This window comes from Mustelus asterias, chromosome 7 (assembly GCF_964213995.1).
Source record: "Mustelus asterias chromosome 7, sMusAst1.hap1.1, whole genome shotgun sequence".
Taxonomy (NCBI): Eukaryota; Metazoa; Chordata; class Chondrichthyes; order Carcharhiniformes; family Triakidae; genus Mustelus; species Mustelus asterias.
Window position 1 is genome coordinate 36,088,512 of NC_135807.1, and position 12,164 is coordinate 36,100,675.

Sequence of the window (12,164 nt, forward strand, 5' to 3'; positions counted from 1 at the left end):
ATTTTAAAAATCTGGTAATTGGTGGTTTCGTACCAGAAGAATTGCCTTTTAGAGAAGGGAAATTGCCATCTCCATCTGGTCTGAACTGCATATGCCTTTGGTCCCATATTAAAGGATGAATTTTAGGCCCTAGTGGGGCGTGGGCAAATGGGGGAAATGTGTTAATTCACTTTGTCGGCCGGTTCTCTGGCTCAACCCAGCCCCAGGCCGGTTGTCTGGAGTTTGGCTGCTGGTCGGTGGCCACATGACGGCATCAGGAGGCCAACATTCCTGGCAGGCTTCGGTACCCTCCCTCCCTGCCTGACTTTAGCTGTAGCCTCAGAGCACCACAATAATAGCCCAGATGCTGAGGGAAGTTTTCATTTTAAAGTTAAATTTGGAGAGAGGGCACTTCAAAGTTGCACCACTCTCTCTCGCTCTACCTTCTGAACTGGAGGGCCTGCTTTTGGCTCCACAGGATGGCTTTTACAATAACGTTGCTTTGGGGGAAAGACTTTGCTTTTAGTGTCAGTCACTGAGGCCCAACACTGACTTTGCTCTTTGGGAACAACCTTTCTGGGGGTTCCTTCAACAGGCCTTTGGCTCTTAATTAATGGGCAACCACAACAATGTTAGTTCTAAGCATTACCCAGAATGGAAGTGCACTTAGAGACGTGGAGTGGAGCGCCTCGGCTGGATCGCTGTGCTGTCAAAAGCACATTCTTATCTGGGTTTGGTTGGAAGCGTTACAAACTGTAATGGTGATCAACACAGAATGGATTCAAACTCGATCTTGAATGTATGAGATGTTTTAAAACCAGCCTATTGTAATTGAGTAATTGGGTCCTCACCGTTCATCTCTCACCGCTTCTCTTACTGCTCACACTTTGCCACTGGTCTCGTCTCAGTTGCTCCGTTATCCACCAGAATCTTGCCCTGTGTTTTTTCTCTCCCCTGAGTAATTGTTTCTCTGTTTTCAGGTACTTCACCGCTTTCACAAACTATGTTGTTCTCTGTGGCTTTGAACACATTGCAAAACAAACAAGGTAGGAGTTCAGGGGAAAACAGTACGTGTCACTGATAGAGTTAAGATGACTTCACAATTGGAGACATGGAATGTGAATTCACTCCTTTGTGTTGTGCTTCACTTCTGCACATGAATTTGTGTTTTGAAATTCAGGAATGAGTGTGTGGGGAATAAGAAACTTCTTGGTAACAATTAACTACAGTTCAGGATAGATGCAAAGTCTCTTTAACACACTTAATGCCTACCTCTTTGACCAAACTTTTAATTACCAGTCCTACAATCACCCTCGAGACAAAGTTAAAAAGAGTTGAATTTCCCAGTGGCCAATTGTAATAAACTAAAATCAATATTAATTTACACAGTAGGCAACTAATGAACTGAAACTACAGAAAAAGGTGTTCCTTATTGACTTCTTAACACAACTGAAAGCCCCATCCCATATTTCTTAGTGTCCAACCAGGAACAAAATATCTTTTACACTGTCCCACCAACACTAAGGGTCAGGAACAGCATGATCAGTTAGAGTAAGGCTCCCTTCTCTACTTTTATATTTTAAAAACAAAACTGGCTCAATAATCCAGAGGGAAGGATGTGAGCGAGGAAGCAGATGGCACAGTGGTTAGCACTGCTCCCTCACAGCGCCAGGGACCTAGCCTTGTCTGTGTGAAGTTTGCACATTCTCCCTGTGTCTGTGTGGGTTTCCTCCCACAGTCCAAAGATGTGCAGGTTAGGTGGATTGGCCATGCTAAATTGTCCCCTCGTATCCCAAGATGTATAGATTAGGGGGATTAAATACGTGGGGTTATGTGGTAAACCTGGGTAAGAGTCAGTGCAGACCCAATGGGTCAAATGGCCTCCTTATGAATTGTGGGGATTCTATGAAAGCACAGAGGGGTAGATTCTTGAGTTATACTAAAGGAAAGAATGTGGGTCGAGGAGCCACTGGTGGATCTGCAGTTGGATAGGTAAGAGTGGAAATGAGCAAAAGCAGTCCGACCACTTCCGTTACCTTCCTACCACTTCACAAGGGGATCTGAATCTTTGGAGTTCTCTATCCTTGGGGTTTGTGGATGTTCCATAGTTCAATATGTTTAAGGCTGGGACAGGCAGATGTTTGTTCTCTCTGGGAATCAAGGGATATGGGAAGTGAGCAGGGAAGTGTGGTTGAAATGCATGCATGATCAGCCCTGATCGTACTGAATGACGGAGCAGGCTTAACGGGCCATGTGGTCTACTTTTGTTCCTGTTTCTTGTGTTCCTGTACCTGGCTAAACAATGGAGGATTAATTTTGGATGAGGATGGAATACTTGGTGGGTCAAAGACCATAGATGGGTAAAGGACGATAAGGAGGAATAATGCATCGTAGTTACAGGCACCAGAAAATATTCTTCGTGACAATAGCTAGGGTAATCTTTTAGTACCAGATTCAAACAGGCCTGCAGGAGAGATGTGCACAGAACTACAGCACAGTGAGATCCAACAGCTTCACAATAGAAGGGAAAGAAAAATGATCAAGAAGAGAGTTGCATATCTAACGTTTGTGATTCTGCAAGAATATCCCTTCTCCTAACCCACATAATCAGTGTAAACTTGGGCAAACACAAATGTGGTCAACATTTAGCAAGGTTAATGGAGTTGGAAGTCAAACCCAACTACTTTTCTGTTAACCCCCAAGAACTCACAGGAGCATTCCAATTTATAATTTTTGCAGTTTTTTTTTGTTCACATTGAGTTGTGTAGAAATTCAAAAGTAAAGTTTCTCAAATTGCCTGATGGACACATCTGCACACAATTGGTTTGGCCATTTCTTTAACTGCTACCTTGGTGAATAGACAGGAACTCTGCACAATTAGTATAGCAGTCAGGGCTACGTTAGCAAGCACAACATTAACTACAGAATGCACCCACTGTTCAATCAGAAGGGGAGAGCTGACCAAAGCAGGAGAGCTACGAGAGATATAGGAAACATTACCACTAATCTCTTGGTTATAAAGACCTTCTATTAATATAGCGCTCTACGTCCTCAGGATGTGTTAAAGTGCTTTACAATCACTGAATTACCTTTTTGAATGAGTAAATACTATCTGCTTCCACCATCTCCCTAGGCAGCCTGTAATGCTTATTGACCACTTGCTCACTGAGTTAATATTTTCACAGATTAGTATTGCATTTACCCCATACAAGTGCGAATGGTGTCCACTGGTTCTACAGTTCCGAAAAGGTGAAGGATTATCATCTCTACATTATCTAGCCCTGTCAGAATTCTGAAAACACCAATCATATCACAAACTCAATTTTTTCCTTCCCAGTGAGAACATGCTGAATTTAGATCTCTGCTGCCGATAATCCAATACCTCCATCCCTTGATCATTCTACTTGTTCTCTTCTCCATCCTCTCGAAAGCTGGAGTAGTTAAAGCTGTATCCAAAAATGAGTTTCTGAAAGAGATCTATTCTGCTAGGATTTAATGGATCCACACTACCTACCATCTTCCACTGGGAGCCTGCTCCATATTTGATAATGGACTCACTTAAATAATGTTGGTATTCCTTTCTGGCTTGGTCTCCAAAGTAAATATAGGATGAAAGGGCTTTGGGCTGTGGTAAATCATCTGGGGTCACCTTTGCGCATATATTCCTCCTGCAGTCTCGGTCATCAGTAGGTAGAGGGTGGGGACACTGAAAGGAGGAAAATTCTCATTAACAAGTAGCATTCTGATTTGAATTGTAAATGTGGATTAATAAGGCATTGGCAAGTCTGCAATCCTTAATGTATTTTTCTCCCCTCTTCAATCATTGAAATGTATGCAGTGACTATTGGAAAAAGAATAAGAAAATGTTGAAGGGATTTCACCTTGATTTGTCCTCAAACACCTCGCTTTCTGTGAGCTTGCACCGGGTCTTCCATGAGCCCATCCGCCTCCAGGTCCAGAAGTACATTGACGTCCTCCGAAAACTCAGCTGGGGTTTGAAAAAGGTCTGTTGCGTTACAGTGTGACTTTGATAATCAACGATATCAAAGTGAATGAAAAGTGTGTATGTATTATGTATAAGGAACTGCCACGAATAAACACAAGTTCTGAAATTCCACAGAGGGCCCTTGTGGCTATGGCTAGCCTGCAAAAATATTATGGAGAGGTGGTTTTTCTGGAGATCCCTCTGGATACCAAGAGAATCCCTGAAAGTCACAATGAATATGATTCTTGTTTCGCTTAAATAATGGACCAACCTCGTCTCTTCACTGCACTGGCACACAATCCAATGGACTAAATAAACTCCTCTTGGGCAGACCAGGAACTCAGTTCATCCATCCTCTCAATTCCAAGGGACTGGGCCTGTCGCTGTTCATTATTTTTTAATAACTTTTAAATGGATAGAACTCTATTATTACTATAGAATTCCAATTCCACCAAATTCAATCTTTTCCTTTATTATTCCTGCGTACCAACTGACTAAATCACTTAATATTTGGGTAAGAAATGAGCGTATATTGAAACAAGAGGAGGGCTTTAAGTTTAACAAGCCCATCCCTGATTGACTGACCTTAGCTCCATCTGTACTTTTTAATCAAAGCTTCCTTTTGAAGATACTTTCCCTTCCAATAAATGGAATCTCAAGGGACATGCGACACCCACAAAAGTTAGAACGAGTATGTCATTGAAGCCAGTTGCATGCTCCCTTGGATAAGTATTTAGCTTGATATACAGTTTAGCAGCATCTTCTAGATATTGAAACATATATCTGTAGAAAGTGGGTTTGAGCTTTGTTTCGGATTTTGTTGATGGACTGCAGTGGATGCATGGAATATTTATTTAACGCTATCCTGGTCGAAGTCACTTCACTTACAGAAGTTGCTAAAAGCAAATGGGAAAGGAAATAGCCTGGCATCAGAAGTTTGCATATCAATTACATAAATTTTACTGTTACTTCTTTGCGAGGATCTTATCCCATTGCAATTTCTGAATGTATGAGGAGATGAAACTCTGCCCAATTAAATAATATGAACTTGATTGCAAATGGCAATTCAGATGAAGATCGAAATTAACCAGTCTGGCAGACTTAAAGCCCTTGGGAAGACCAGGAACTCATTTTTTCCATATTTTTGAGATGGAGAACTTGCCTATCTGTATTTTATGAAAAACTTGGGCAGAAGTTTGGAACCACCTCCAGTACTTCAATGTACAAGTTTGTTGATAAATGAGGATTGCACCTATTCAGAGTGTGACTAGGGTAGGGATTTTCCAGCCCCGTCTGGCGGCAGGATCTTATAGTCCTCAAAAACATGGAAAAACTGAGTTCCTGGTCTGCCCAAGAGCTTTAAGTCTGCCAGACTGGTGAATTTCGATCTTCATCTGAATTGCACCATTTGCGTCAAGGTTACTTGCATCTTCTAGTCCTGCTGAAGTTGGTGGATTTTTGGGTGGCTCACCATATTTTCCAGTCCTGCTGCCACTGCAGCAGGGCTGGAAGATTCTGTCCTCTGAGTTGGCAGTGTTACTTGGATCTGCTGACCAAGGTCACCTTGAGTAAGTTCTAGTCTCAAATGTGTTATATAAATGAATTGTTAGCCTAATGTAAATTGGTGTTCTTCATAACCTGTATAGTTCAATGTTACAACAATAAAATGTATTAATCCAGAGGCCTAGACTGATGATCAAAATGAGAGAAATAACCCATTTCAGTTGAATATTTTTGCACGATAGTTTATTAACAGATTCACCACAACAAATCCTTTGTACAAATCATTATTTGCCTTTGTTGTGAAGTTTAATTAAGGATTCGAGTCTATGATAGCATAATTATATGCTGGAAAATACTCATGGATGTTAGAGGATGAACACTTGTTACGCTCCTGTCTTCAATTTTGACCGAGATGAACCTGTTCATTTAAAATGAATTCATCCTTTAGTGACAATAAACAGATGACTATCAAATTCATACGTCAGCTATTCGTACACAAATATTGCACAGTAACTTCCACAATTCACCAGGTGCTCTTTTGAAAGGAACAGAGACCTTGGAAGTAATATAAACAGAAAATGCTGGAAATATTGAGCAGGTCTGGCAGCATCTGTGGATAGAGAAACCGAGTTAATATTTTAGGTCAACGTCAACATTTCTCCAGAACGGTGATTGTAAAGGCTTTCTCGGTCTTTCTATTTTCTTTATGCCTTGGATCCCTATTTTAAAGAACTCCTTACATCTCAGTCTTTGCTTCATTGAGTGCCTCCTGGTGAAACCCCAGCTTGTGCCCCCTAACCTCTAATTCAGAATCTCCAACGCTTTGTTGAAAGCCTACACCAGGGTACTTGGACACTTTAACCAATGTTAGAATCAAACACTACTTGGCCACCATGTAGGCTTGAATCAAATTTTCAACTTTCTTCTAATCCCATGTCTTCTCGCCATTATATTTTAACCATATTTTTCAACTATTTATCCATTTGCATTTTAAAAACTCTGCTGTGGATTCTACTGCTGCAAGACCAGGACAGGATTGGTTCCCGGGGTAGAGATGAGACTGGCGGTGTTTTACGGATGGTGTTATCAGTGGATAGAGGATTAGAAAGTTAAAAGTTCAGTTTAATTTTTTAGACCATTTCCCCCTTTGTCATTTCCAGCATCCAGAGACAAAACCCATTACTGATGCACTTGCGACCTTTATAGATCTGGACAAATGGATCAGGCAGTCATTGGATGTGGCAACGCTGACAAAGACCCTCTGGAACTCTCTTGGAAGCAAATTAACAGTGAGTTAAAAGCATGTTACACTTGGCGTCCTCCTTGTTCTCATTGTCTCATCCTCTTCTCCATTACTTTAATCAATTCAAAAACCATTAATTCATGCTCCTTGAAATGGACCTAACAATAATAACCAAATTACTTTGGGTTTACAGCATGTAATCCAGAAGACTCATGGAATGTTATTCTTTATTACGAAAGGAATTGAACATGAAAGTAAGGATATTGCACTTCAGCTGGAGGCAGTTCAGAGAAGGTTAACTATGAATGGGTTGTCTTATGAGGTAAGATTAGACAGACTAGGCTGGTTTCCGCTGGAGATTAGAAGAGTGAGGGGATGACTTGATTGAAATATATACGATCCTGGACAGTATTGACGAGATGGACGTGGAAAGGATGTTTCCTCTTGTGGGTGAGTCCATAACCATGTGGCACTGTTTTGGAGGATGGTTTTTGATGATGTGGGACTTTTGAATTCACTTTCTCAGTAGAGAGTGAAGGCAATAGAGAGATTCTTGTTAGGCAAGGGAATCTGAGGTTATTAGGGTAGATGGGAATGTGGAATTTGAAACACAAACAGGCCGTGATCTTGTTGAAATGTGGAGCATGCTTGGGTTGACTGTTCTCCTATTTATATGTTTGTATGTTGTACTGAAGCTCCCCACCAAACAATTACTTTAAACTAAACCCACACAATATTGGTGATCCTTTTAAGGAGATTGAAACACCAAAGCGAAAACTTTGATGCTTTTTTGGAAATATTCCCGAGCTGGGGTACAGTAGTCTTTGATTGCTGCCAGTGTTTTGGATTAGGCACACCAGAATAATGAATTGATCTAATCCTTGCTCATTTGGATGATAGCCAAGACCGGGGACTTTAAACTTTACTGAATTGTTCTCTGAATAATTTTCACTTGCTCTGGCACTAAAATTTTAAAATTATTCTTTTCTTATTAAAACAAATCTGGTTTTTTTCTTGGAAATGCAAAGCAGCATTCCATTTTCTGGACACAAGTTTAGACACGAGCTGGTCTCTGTGCTGTTAGGAATTGCACAACCCAGTTAATTGGAGAGTTGCTTTCAGAGGAGAGGACAGGGAGAAGAGAAATTGAAGGTGGCAGAGAACCTTCTTGTAATAGTTGTCTGTCTTGCTGATTTGGAATGGCTGGGTTTAACTGCTACACATGACACACCCTTGAATGAAATTTGGCTCTTGGAAAGTTGTCCAACCACTTTCACACCCCAGCTTTCTACCTAGAACTCTTACACTAGTTTTTCCTAAATGCCTTCTGGTTATGGAATCTGATTCTGCCGCTCATCCGGGTAGTACGTTCCAGATATTAACTTGCTATGCCAAATAATGCCCCCCCCCCCCCCCCCCCCAGTCCTTTTACCAATTATTTTAAATCTTTTACCCTCCCTACTAGCCAGAGAAGAGTTTCAGTTTCCCTCTAGTCGCGCTGTAAACCGCTTGGAATTTTGAATACATACAGTCCTGTTTGGTTTTCTTTACTCTAAGAACAATTCCAGCTTCTGCAATTTGCATGTAATTGAAATCTCTCAATCTTGATACCTGCTAAACCTCCTTTTCTACATTCTCTGGAAGGCCTAGATATCGTTCCAAAAGTCTGGTATACAGAATTGTGTACACAGCTCCAGCTGAGACCAAGTTACTCATTTATAGAAGGTTTTGCATGGCTTCCTTGCTTTTCTATTTAAAGTCAAGTCTCCCAAGCACTTCCTGAAATGCCTCATGAACTTTCCCCATCATCATCATGGATTTGTGCATTTGCACCCACCTCATCAAAATTACACCATTCAGATTATACTTAATGTTTCTCCCTAATACATAATTAGTGTTTTGTGCATTAATTTGAAGCTGGCATGTGTTTGCCTGTTTCATTGGTCAGTCTCCCTGAAGTCTGCTACTATCCTGCTCATTATTCACGATATTGTCAAGTTTTGTATTATCTGTAACTCTGCATACCAAATCCAGGTGATTTAGAATAAGGGCAATGGCACCAATACTGACGGCTGATGGACCTTACTGTTTGTATTTCTCCAGTCAGAAGAACATCCATTCATCACTACTCTCTACTTCCTATCCCTTAACCGTTGTTGTACAGCGGAGGCGGCCTGCCATTGCCCTGTGGCGGGATCCTCTGGTCCTGCCATTGTCAACTGGGTTTCCCACTGAATGCACCATTCGCCATTGGGAAACCCGCGGCAGGGGTGCACAGTCGGGATTGGAAGATCTCACCGGCGTGAATGGCTGAAAATTTCCGGCTATAATTTCTGCTGCGCGACTAGAGGGCATTTAAATAAATAAATAATCACGCACTCAACCAACAATAAGTTATTTTACAGAAATACTAAAGTTCAAGTGGTTATTGGATAGGCACATGGAGCACACCAGGATGATAGGGAGTGGGATAGCTTGATCTTGGTTTCAGATAAAGCTCGGCACAACATCGTGGGCCGAAGGGCCTGTTCTGTGCTGTACTGTTCTATGTTCTAAGTCCAATACTAGACCTTGACTTAACTTTGCGTGACTGGTAAGTATCCAGGCAGATATTGGCCTTTATCTGTGTGCTGGTCTCGGTCGTCCTCTACGTAGTCTGGTCCTTTGGTCTGGTCTGGCACTCTGGCTCAGGTCTGGCACTCTGGCTCTGGTCTTCCTTCCTTTTCGGGTGTGGTGGCTCTCCTCGTGCTGGTCATTGCTGGCGATGGTCACCGTTGTTGTAGCTCGTTCGTGGGGTCAGAGAGAGAGAGATTCTTGGTTGCACAGCACCCTTTATACCCCATTGGTTTTTGCGCCCCTTTTGGCCATTGCCAATCAACCAATCGGGACTTGATCACCCTGATGGATAAAATCCAATCGGGTGCTGCCACACCAATCTCTGGGTGTGTCCCCAACGGCCATGTCTGTAGGCCCCTGAAGAAGGGGCTTGGAGCTCCGAAAGCTTGTGTGGCTTTTGCTGCCAAATAAACCTGTTGGACTTTAACCTGGTGTTGTTAAACTTCTTACTGTGTTTACCCCAGTCCAACGCCGGCATCTCCACATCGTGCTGGGGGCACGCAGGAGACACACTTCCCTCCCAAATAAGGGGTTACGGTGCCCCTATGTCTGATAAACAACGCAGTTTTACCAGAGTCCCCATCGTCCTGGAGATGGCCCATATCCTGTGTATTCAGTCGTCTGAGCTGCAGCCTGTTTATCTGTCTGTTAGGCTGCAGCCTGTCGTTTTAGTTCCTGCCCAATTGTCCCAGAGTGCTTTACAAATCGCCATTTTAGGTGGCCCGTTTGGCCCCATGATTCAGTACCTCTGTCATGTCATCTAAGTCGACATTAATCTTTCCTAATTGTCCCAGTTGACCAGATCATTTATTTAACTAGCCTTTTAATTTTAAATGTATGTAAAGGAGATTTGTGTTTTTTATGTTACTTGCCATCAATTTTTCTCTGTATTCTACTTTCTTTTCTACTGTGCTCTGTATCTAATTTGCCATAAACCATCTCTCATTTGAATCTCATTGCCTATGTCATCCTGGGAGCTCGAGCATCTTGTAGACCAAAGTTCCTATTGAAGTCTTGTAGAACGTCTGTATCTGAGAAAAATATAGATCAACTCAATTCTGGTTCATTATTCGACATGAGAAAGTTGCAGAAGCTTCTGCCAGAACAGAAGTGATATGAGTCATTATAGCTGTCAGAGCTTCACGTAGTGTTTTGGGTGACTACACCCAACTTTCCTATATTTGGAATACCAACAGGAAATGCTGGTTTGGCAGCATCTGTGATGAGAGGAACAGAGTTAACGGGCAGAATTCTCCCTGGGACTAAGTTCCGTGGCAGCGCAGGAACATGGAATGTTTTCTGCAGAGGCTGATGGGGGAAAATGTAAAGACTTCAATCAGGCCATTGAGGCTGGCCTATTGGAATGTGAACTCCCTGATTAAGGAATCAATTGATGGGCCAATTGGAGTCTTTTCCTTGTATTTAACCTGGAGTGTCAGTTCCTCTGGCAGTCCTGAAGATAGACTGCTGACTGATAGCACTGTGTACTGCTGTTGGAATTGTAAATAAAGGGATTTTGGTGAGGGGACTTCTGCCTCCGGAGACTTATTACAGAAAACATGCAGAATCTTCCAGCCCCACCTCATTGATTATGCAACTGAATGATTTGTACCATATTCTGTGGCAGGGCAGGCCTGATGGCACACAGTCTGCCATCTTATCCGGGTGCCATATTGAAAAGGTGCCCACTATTGAAGAAAGAAAGTGGACCTCCTGAAAATGAAGATGGATCTGTGGGAACACTCAGACTGGAAGGTGGATCTCCTGAGAAAGAAGGTGGATCTCCAGGAAGGCATTCTACGATACTGAATCTGAATGTCCTTCTGCAGATGACTACCCCCCCCCCCCCACCCACCCACAACTGTGTTGTTCTGGAATGCAGGGCTGCTGGTGGCCTTCACCCTGAAGACTGGAGGCAGCCCTAAGCATTGTTCAGGTGAGTCCTGACATCTGAACACCAGGCTGTTCCAAATGCATTTTGCCCCAGTGTATTTTCCTGCCAGCGCTGCGGAGAAACAGATGTGGGTGGCTGGACCAAATGAGGTTCATGCTGGTCTCCAGTGGGTTTCCTGATTTTACATGGCAGGCACAAGTGGAAGGTTCTGCAGGAAATTCATGCTGGTGTAAAACCGATTTTTGGACCCCTCTCCAAGTTCATTCCCCGTCCACCTTTGAATCTGCCGGGAGAATTACACTCAATTCGGATAAATAATCTTTCTTCAGATGTTCAGATTTTCTGATGAAAGGTTATCAACCTGATATGTTCACTCAGCTTCTCTCTCCACAGGTGCTGCCTGACCTTCAGAGTACTTTTTAAAAAAATTATTCTTTCATGGGATGTCGGTGTCGTTGGCAAAACCAGCATTTGTTGACCATCCCTAATTGCCCTTGGCTTACTAGGTCCATTGCAAAGGGCAGTTTAGAGTTGCTGGGAGTCACATGTAGGCCAGACCAAGTAAAGATGGCAGACTTCCTTCCCTAAAGTGAACCAGATGGGTCTTACAACAAGTAAGTAAAGTGGGGATTGAGAAATCGAGATTTGGAGGAATGCAGAGTTCTGAGAGGCATAAAGGGCTGAAGAAGGTTCCAGATCTCAAGGTGATGGAGAAATTTAAATATACAGGTGAGAATTTGAATATTGGTTGGGAGCTAATGTAGGCCAGCAAGCATGGATGACAGCTGATCGGGACTTGGCATGTGTTAGGTTACAGGCAATAGCATTTCAAACAAGCTCACCTTGATGGGAGATTGTAAGATGAGAGGCCAGCCAAAGAATCATTGGTATGATTGATTCTGAAGGTAACAGAGTTGTTGACTTCAAATACTCAAGTTATTTGT

General features: G+C 42.5%; 1 protein-coding gene across 2 annotated transcripts in view; it reads left to right on the forward strand.

Annotated features, from left to right (window-relative positions):
• LOC144495630 (ALS2 C-terminal-like protein) overlaps nt 1–12,164 on the forward strand; it is a 104,780-nt gene that overhangs the window by 31,831 nt on the left and 60,785 nt on the right. For both annotated transcript variants that reach the window (XM_078215864.1, XM_078215865.1), the window contains exons 6-8: nt 960–1,025; nt 3,818–3,983; nt 6,628–6,756. In XM_078215864.1, coding sequence (XP_078071990.1) covers nt 960–1,025; nt 3,818–3,983; nt 6,628–6,756 — 361 coding nt within the window. The remainder of the gene's footprint in view (nt 1–959; nt 1,026–3,817; nt 3,984–6,627; nt 6,757–12,164) is intronic.